General features: G+C 45.0%; 1 protein-coding gene across 1 annotated transcript; it reads left to right on the forward strand.

Annotated features, from left to right (window-relative positions):
* Positions 1-8,470: 8,470 nt before the first annotated feature.
* On the forward strand, positions 8,471-9,231 carry LOC119381392 (uncharacterized; the record flags this gene model as incomplete). The annotated part of the gene is made up of 1 exon (XM_037649232.2): positions 8,471-9,231. A coding segment is annotated over exon 1 (750 nt), but the record flags the coding sequence as incomplete, so codon positions are not given.
* Positions 9,232-9,436: the final 205 nt, after the last annotated feature.

A 9,436-nucleotide genomic window follows, 5' to 3' on the forward strand; every position in this document is an offset into this window, starting at 1 on the left:
GGAAAGTATAGGGGGTGTTGTTTGTAGTAATTAGAATATAGATGTGAAGAAAATAAAGTGGACGAAAAGATAACTTGCCGCCGGCAGGGACCGAGCCTGCGACCTTCGAATAACGCGTCCGATGCTCTACCACTAAGGTACGGCGGCGGTCATCTCCGCGTCCACTTTATAGGGTGTATATGTGAATTAAACTTAGGAGTGTTAGTCAGTGCCGATCGCAGCCATGGCGGCGAGTGTGGAACACTCTTTTTTTCTGCTTTTTTGGCGTCACGTAGCACGTGATCTATATGGTCCAGGTAGTACGCGAGGGATTATTGGCAGCTGCCTGCTCGTAAATAGATCACGTGCTACGTGACGCCAAGAAGGCTGAAAAAAGTGTTCCACACTCGCCGCCATGGCTGCGATCGGCACTGACTAATCCTCCTAAGTTTAATTCACATATATACCATATAAAGTGGACGGGGAGATGACCGCCGCCGTAGCTCAGTGGTAGAGCATCGGACGCGTTATTCGAAGGTCGCAGGTTCGGTCCCTGCCGGCGGCAAGTTATCATTTCGTCCACTTTTCTTTCTTCACATTTATATTCTAATTACTACAAACAACACCCCCTATACTTTTCCTTGGCATTGCTGTCTGTGAGTTCTCATTATTATTGTGTCTAACAAAGAAAAACGAGCCCTTAAAAGTAATCTTCTTTCCTTCATTCACAGCGAAGCTTTGTCAAACATGATTGGAAATACATATAGTTAAGTCGATCAACATTTGAAACAATTTCTGTCGCCCGAAACTATACACCAGTGTAAGATAAACGATTTAACAAGTCAACATTGTAAGCGAGATTAAGAAAAACGAAAGGCGGGTGCTCAACTGGGGTTCAGCCGCGGTCTGTCGTCGAGTAACCGAAACAGTTGAGTAATATCACTCGCGTCACTGACGCTGAAAAGAGTAACAAACGAGGCCACCAGAACGTGGGAAGCCGCTAGCAGGAAAACTGGACATCTCGGAGTGTTATGTGCTATTTCCACAGAATCCGAAAAGGCGCAGCGCCAGAGTTCCATCTTATAAGTACTGTAGGCACCTTCAAGGATGGAACACCTTACAAAGGTCCTTTTAGGCTTCTTCTCACAGCCTGGCTTTTCGCCATTACGAATGTGTGGATGTGATTTTTCGATTTCCATTGGTGCCGAAAAAACGAGAGACACTTCGTGCCCATCGTGACCCTTCTTGAGAGTCCAGCCTGATAACTTATGAGGGACATCCCTTGGGTTGATGTTAGGGCAGTGCGTGACAGCTAACTCCTTTTTTGTTCCACTTTCAAACTATAGCGTGCCACACCATCCAAGATACGCAAAAAATTCGGCAATATATCTTAGCGCGTTTCATTGCCCGGATTTGAGCTTTCAAATTGTCGCTGTAGTCTACACGTGACGTTTCTTGAGGAGTTGCAAAATGAAAGACTCAACAACAAAAGGAAAGAAATGGAAATTCATCTAAAGCAATGTATTAGCAGTTGCTTCTCGAAGCTTACTTATTTTCAATGTATATCAATCTCCATTCTTCACTCAGCTTCAATGAAGATAACCTAAGCAGAAAATTCCGGCTGCGGAATTTTCATATAGTGTGGATGGATTATTTGAACTGGCATCACTTAACCAACATAGCGCAACACTAGGCTCAGAGCTTGACGTAGAGCCTGGCTTAGAGGTTGAAACAGAATACTTGGCGTATTTTAAATTACGGATCAATGCACAAGATCTATTCGATTTTTATTCGGCTCTTTCAAGTGAAGACAATACGAAATATTTAGTTCTTGTGATTGCGAAAAACACATTTTCTACTTTTTCACCGACGAGGGCACTTCCTGTCTTGTGCAGTTCTTATTTGGAACAATTTTCATTGTTTTACTTTTTAAACAAGCATTTCCGTACATAATTTGGCACCTTGAGTCTAATGAATCTGCCACAGCGGAATTGGTGACGAGTACCCAACATCCCATTCCTGTAACAAAGTAAACCAATATGAAATAACGCTTTCATCATATCAAAGTTGGGCTGCATTGGCAAGTACATTCTAGAAACAATGTTGTTACTTTAGAGTACTTTTGAGCAATACAAAAATACTACCTTATATTCGTATCCTTTACGCGAATCATGCAGGTTATTCTGCATCTGTACTACAACATTACTACACGAGCCACATGCTGCTTTCAGAGCTGCACAGAAGCTCACAATTCTATAGCACCCTGAGGGGCATATTTTCTAGAACAAAAAAATTTTGGAGGTAGTGGTAATTCCTAAGATGTCTCGTAGTGGCACTCGCCCGTTGGCGCTCGCGTGCCCTCGTGTATTAGCGCCCAGCGAGACGTCGGCGGCATCACGCGTTGGACGCCGGTGAGCGCACTACCTATCTTCTATTTCGGTGCACCACGGCGCACCCAGAAGAGCAACTGGTGACGTAAGCAGGCGAACCGACGCTGTCAGTAAAGTTGGAGCAGAGCGCGCACGGACGTCCTTGCCACGGCTACAGTGAACTAGAAGAGGGGTGGTGGGCTCACTGCGCGTCAGCGGTAACAAGGGAGGCGAAGCCGCTGATGTTGTCCGTGGTCACAGACGCTACACTGGCCACGACGGCCGCGACACCTGGTGCGCAGCAGTGTTAAAGGGGATCTGCGACGCAAAAGGTGCTTTCACTGCTGCGCGCCATGTCTCACGACCGTCGAGATCAATGTAGCGGCTGTGACCAACGATATCGCTCAAGCAGACATCGGTGGCGTCACGTGTCTGAGGCCATTAAGCCCACTACTTCACTGTGCCACGGCACACCGAGAAGAGCAACCGGTTACTTAAGCAGGTGCGCGATCTTATATGGGGGAGGGGAGGAAGAAGGCCGAGGCGCACGACACCTGGCGAGCGCCAGTGCAAGGGCACCCTACACGAGCCCTGACCTGTGATGTACAGCTACGTGAGGCGAACGCGGTGTAACCTGGCGCGCAGCTGCCGCCGCGACAGGGAGGACCGGGGGAGCTATTCTCGATGTATCCACCTAGAGCCGTGACGTCATGGTGCTCTTGACCACGTCGACGCACCGAACCCGCCAGCACATTCCCAGTACTAGGAGCAAGAAAGTGGACGAAATGTTCAGTAACAGGACACTTAAACAAACTTGACAAGTCTGAACTTGCGTATAAACGCGTTGAGATGTTTGAGAACGATGCAGGGAATGCGTACCGACCTTCCAGGTGCGTCATGCGGGCGCCAGCGTTAAACCTAATTCAAGGGCTAACGTGACTAGAGTTCATGCACGGCCTCCGAGATATGTGTCCAAAAGCGGATCTCTGCCGGCAGCATTCGTTGCGGTGATACCTAGTCCGTTTGTGTCTAGTGTTGTGAAAGCTTCGTGACGTTAAAATGACGTTGCGGAAGAAGGACCGGAAACAGAGGCGCGCTGCTCGCCGAGCTCCAGCCAATCAGTAGAGGCCGAAGTGGACAGTCCACAAGATAAATACATCTAGAATGGCGCTGCGGGAGAGAGCATGCGGCGAGGCGTATGTGACGTGAATACACCAAATGTTCACTGTCCTTTAGCGTATTTTAAATTATGACATACTTTAATGTCCACACTATTATATACAGCCCTTAGCTTAACCCATTCCATCCCTTTTGTATACATTTTTGGCGTTCGTGTGCCTTTGTGCATTAGTTCGGGAAAATTCATTGCGCGTGCGGCCGAAGTCACGTAGAAAGAAGCCTGTGGTTGAGATCTGATCCGTGAGGCGCCGCAGCGAGATGGATCAGGTGGGTTTCTGAGATGTAATTGCTGTTTGTGCTAATCTCCACTAATTTTATGGCTCCAATAATAATTTATGACATTTTTGTTGCCTACTCTATCATATACAACTCTTAGCTTAACCCACGGAAACTGCGCTCGCTCGGGCGTGCTAATAAAGTCACGGGCGTCCTATGGATGGATGGATAGATGGATGGATGCTATTAGCGTCCCCTTTATAACGATGCGCTGAGAAGTGTGCCACCTGGCTCGACAAAAAAATCTCTTTCTTTTTTTTTTATGTTGGCCTAATGCCTCTATTTCGATAAAATCTTACTACAAGAAAAAAAAAACGTAAATTCCTAGCCCAGTTCTCTGCCCTTTACGGCAGACTGTCCTTATTTTTTCCAATATTTATTTTTGTCCTTTCTCTCTAATTTTCTGCCACCAATACTCTAACCGTCTCTTGCTTATTTCAATCGCGGGTGTGTTCAGCTTTCCATTGTTGTCCCTAAAACCCAAGGCTTCATGTAGGCTCGTGCCCAAACGTACACCTGGGTGGATGTCTCCACATTCAATCAGAACATGCTCCGCCGTTTCCTTATCTTCCCCGCAGCATGTTCATTGTTCTTCTTCTTTAGTGAATCTCGCTTTATAACTACACGTTCTAAGGCAACCCGATGTCGCTTCAAACAGTCAAGCGCTTCCTCTTGAACTATCGTAAAATGCCTCCCTCCCTATTTCATTTTTGCCCTTTGAGTAGTTATTCAAAGCCCGTTTTTTCTCCTTAGCTGCCATCCAGTAAATCCTCTCCACCTCTCTGACTTTTCGCTTAACGCTCTTTGTTGACATATTGCTTACACTACCAGCCGTATATTTACTAGTAAGCCTCCTAGTTCTTTTTCTCCACTGTGTGTCCACACTCTTCCTATACAAATAACGGAACACTTTCTCTGCCCATCTACTCTCCTTCATATTTCTTAGCCTTTCTTCGAAGCTTATTTTGCTCAGAGCTTCCCTCGCCTCAAAACCTGCCCATCCCATATCGCCCTTTACAGCCTCATTTGTCGTCTTCTCGTGAGCACCCAAAGCGAGGCGTCCCACAGTCCTTTGATATAGATCCATTCTCGATTGCACCTCTGCTCTCATGCACACCACTGAGTTCCCAAAAGTAAGCCCCGGAACCATCACACCTTTCCACAGACCTCGAAGCACCTCGTACCTATTGTATCCCCACAACGCTCTGTGCTTCATTATTGCAGCATTCCTCTTTCCTTTTGCTGCCGATGCTTTTTCCTGTACATCCATGTATCTATCGCTCTAATTTACCCATACTCCAAGGTACTTGTATCGCTTACCCTCGGGATTTCTTGGCCTTGTATTGACCCCGTCTGATCACAGGGATCATTGAATACCATCAGTCCACAGTTCGTTACACTAAATCCTAGTCCAAGAGCTTCACCTTCCCTTCCGCATATATCCGCCAGCCGCTGTATACCATCTCGACTGTCCGAAAATAAGATGATATCGTCCGCATAATAAAACCTGGAAGCTTCTGCTCAATCATCACGCCGCCCTGTTTGTCTGACAGATTAAAACCAATGTTGCTACCTTCTAGCGCTTTTTCCATACTCACCATGTACAGCATGAATAACAGCGGGGACAAAGGACATCCCTGTCTCAGCCCCTTGCTAATCTCAACGTTCTCTTTGCTATTCATTCCTTCCCATTCTATGCAAACTGTGTTTTCTCGGTATATCTCCCTCAAAAGCTGTATACAGTTGTCCCCTATGCCCATTCCTTTAAATATATCCCACAAAATTTCCTGATTCACGTTGTCGTATGTCCCAGTGATGTCTAGAAAAGCCACGTACAAGGGCATATTTTCTATTTTAGATATTTCTATACACTGAGTCAGAACAAACAGGTTATCGTCTAACCGCCTGTCGACTCGAAATCCGTTGTGAAGTTCTCCCAAAATATCGTTATGTTCTGCCCATGTTTCTATTTTCATTTTTACTGCTTGCATCGCCAACCTGTATAGTACCGATGTAATGGTTAGTGGTCTATACGAGCGAATCTTATCCTTTTCTCCTTTGCCTTTATAGATTAAGTTCATTCTACTTTTTCGCCAACTGTCCGGTATTTGTCTGTCCTTTAAGCATTTTCTACGGCTTTCAACAATGCTTCTTTAGTGTTATGTCCTATTTCGTGAATGAGGCTAACGGGAATCTCATCTAAACCCGCGGCAGTGCACAGTTGGATTGTTTCCGTCGGCCTTTTTCCAGTTGAAATTCTCAAGTACTAGCTCTTCCTCGGTTGCTCTCTACGCCACACTGTTACTCACCGGGGAAATCCCCTGGACGCTCGTTTTAAACGAATCGGCTGTTACCTTCTGGATGTACCCTAGCACTTTGTACCCTTCGAATTGATTTCCTCCTTCATCTACAATGGGTTGTTGCACTGGGACAGACTTCCTACCTAGCTCCTTTATGTGGCTCCAAAATATCCTAGGCGCGGCCTCCTTTTTTTCGTGTATCTCCGTCACCCAGCGTTCACTTTCACCTTTAATTCTTGACTCAACCAAATTCTGTACAACGGATTTTTTCTCTAAATATATTTCCCATATTTTCTTGACATCGTCCTGCGACCGCTTCTCCTTTTTTGCCTTTCTATGCTCCCGTGATGCTTCGCGTCGCTTCTCGATCGCTTCCCGGATTTCCTTGTTCCACCAACTTTTTGGCTTCTTCTTTGCTTTCCAGCAAACAGTTTTCTTCTCTTTCCCTAGCTCCTTCGTCATTAGATGTAACAGCTCACAATACTCTAGTCCTTGCCTGGTGTTTTGCCTACTTCTTCCTATACTCTAGCGGCTATATTTATTATTTGTTTGTCATTTAAATACGAGCTGCCAGACTTTGATTCAATGCTCTTATTTTCAGTTTTGTATCCCATTTGTTATGTTATGATCACTACCCAAGCTTTTAATCCCTTCCTCGTCTATTCTCATTTCTCTCAGCCTGTGGTAAATTCCTTCAGTTATGAAACAATAATCAATACTTGATTGCTTGCTGCCGACTTCCCACGTGATCTGGCCGTCACATTCAGGCGCCATGTTCACTATCTCCAGACTATGTTGCTCGCAGAGATCTAGTACTAACTTCCCATTGGTGTCTGAATAAACGTCAAGATCATGTATGTGGGCATTCATGTCCCCTAGAAGGATGATTTCGGCCCCATTACCAAATTCCTTAATATCCGTACTCATACAATCCACTATCTCCTGTTTCTTTTCTCGGCAGTTATTCCCCGTCCACAAGTAGGCTACCCCTAGCCACGTTTCCTTTCCACCTACTGTGCCCAAAACCCAGAGGTGCTCTGAACACGTCTGTTTCACTCTAACCCATTTGGCGCCGCGGTGAATTAGCATTCCTACACCCCCACCTTTACTTTCCGATATGATACTGTTACAGCCTTCCCAAGCCTAATTTCCAAAAATTGGGGGACGCTTAAGCTTCGCCTTTAAGAGCTGAACGCGATAGCGATATTCTGTTCCTACTGCGCAGTTCGAACACTACGAGGGTTTAACAGAATGCGCCCACTAAGGCGTGTGCCTTATGTAATGGGTAGCATGCTTTAAACCAGGAGCAATTATGCGCGAGAAGCTTCTTCGAAGTTGCGATGAACCCACTACGTGGTCTTAAGGGAATACGCGCACTAATGTGTGCGCCTTTTGTAATGGGTGGCTGTCTTTAAACCACGAAGTCGTTATGATATTGGCATGGTGTGACGCCCTATGGCAATGTACACTTGTACCACGCAATGTTACTGCGATATTACATCTCGTACTGTGACAGCTGTATACAGGACGCGTATTTTTGGGAAGCATGAAAGTTACTTTCAATGCGGCTCCAAGCAGAGTACAGTTCTTCAGTACTGCTACAGTTGTCAAAAACAGCTGGCAATGTTGCAGGTAGACCTTGCAAAAGCTTTTGATCGTGTGAGCCATTCATTTCTTTTTTCTCTCCTTGAACATGTCAATATTGGTTCCATAGTACTTAACGGAGTCAGACTTTGTTATAACGATTCTTCGACTCGTCTAATTGTTAATGGTCACCTTTCAAAATCAGTTGCTATTGGCTCGTCTGTAAAGCAAGGATGCCCAATGTCACCACTTTTGTTTGCCCTTTATCTTGAACCACTGTGTTTGAGCATAGTACAATCGAGTCGTATCCGAGGATTCAGTATATTAGGCAATGAAGTTAAAATATTAGCTTATGCAGATGATGTAGCGATCATTTGCACCAATAAACCAAGTGTTGAAAATGCGATATCTGAAATTGAGAAATTTGGCATTGTTTCTGGAGCTCGTTTAAACTCCTCAAAAAGTTTAGGATTATGGTTTGGCTCATGGGGCAGTACGCCGAACCAGTTTGCAGGGGTTAACTGGACTCGCATTCCACCAAAGTACCTTGGTGTACCACTAGATGCGTATAGATTCAGTGCACGCTATTGGAAAGAACGTGTCCCTTTGATTGAACGGCAGGCCCAGGCATTTGTTCCATATCGCCTTTCCATTTTTGGGAGAGCCGAAGCTTGTAATACTTTTTAGCAACAAAGCTTTACTATGTGCTGCAGCTTATTCATTGTGCTAGGTCTTACGTGCAACGCTTCCATCGTATATTTGCAACGTTCATATGGTCTTCGACTTTTGAGCCCATGCGTCGTGACAACATTTTCAGACAAGTTAGTGACGGTGGTTTGGGTTTAATACATTTGTATCTATGGCAAACAGTTTCACGCTTCTTCTTTTTCCGTGACAATTCCCATCCCATCATTCGTTCGTTCTTGCAAGTTAACTTTGTTAATTGTTTCCCTGACTTGGTTGTTTCCTCAAACTTCTCCGCACGCCCATGCCTGTGGGGATTTATGGAGGAAGTTTACTCTGCTGTTCGATTTCTTAAAGCCCGATTTTCAACAGAATATTTGTATACTGTATCACGCAAAACACTATATAAGGACTTAATATCTATGCTCTTCCCACCTCCGCTGTACCGATCATCATATTTTGATCTTCCAGGCCATGATGTGTTGAAACGAGTGCAAAAAATGTATATATCTCCCAATTCAAAAACATTCTTCTATAAACTCCATTCTGAAACACTCCCCGTAAAAACATGGTTACAAACAAAAGGCATTTTTGTATCCTCGGTCAACTGCCGTCTCTGTGATGTACCTGAAACAATAGAGCATTGCTTCGTGAGCTGCAAAGATGCGATTCTTTTCTGGGATGTCCTTCAGCGAACTCTGCAGAAAGAATTTGAAATTAATTCGTACACTATTCGTTATTTGATGCCAACACCTCTTGATGAAGTGCCGTACGATATGTTCCTTGTTATTGGTATGCACAGTTTGTGGAAGACGCGAATGCAGGACCGTAACGCAGAGCCGATCACCTCGTCACGTATACATTTCACCCGAATGGTTATTAATTTAAAAGAAGTTTACGACGAACTTGATTTCAGACCGGACTGGTACACAATATTGGCGAGGTGCTTAGCCTCGCCACCTTTTCTGTGCAACACCTGAAGAAGAACTCTCCCTGGAATGAAGGACTATAAGTTAGTCTTCCAGTTTTGTGGAAGTGCTTGTACTTTCATTGTCGCTAAGTGTC

This window comes from Rhipicephalus sanguineus, chromosome 2 (assembly GCF_013339695.2).
Source record: "Rhipicephalus sanguineus isolate Rsan-2018 chromosome 2, BIME_Rsan_1.4, whole genome shotgun sequence".
Taxonomy (NCBI): Eukaryota; Metazoa; Arthropoda; class Arachnida; order Ixodida; family Ixodidae; genus Rhipicephalus; species Rhipicephalus sanguineus.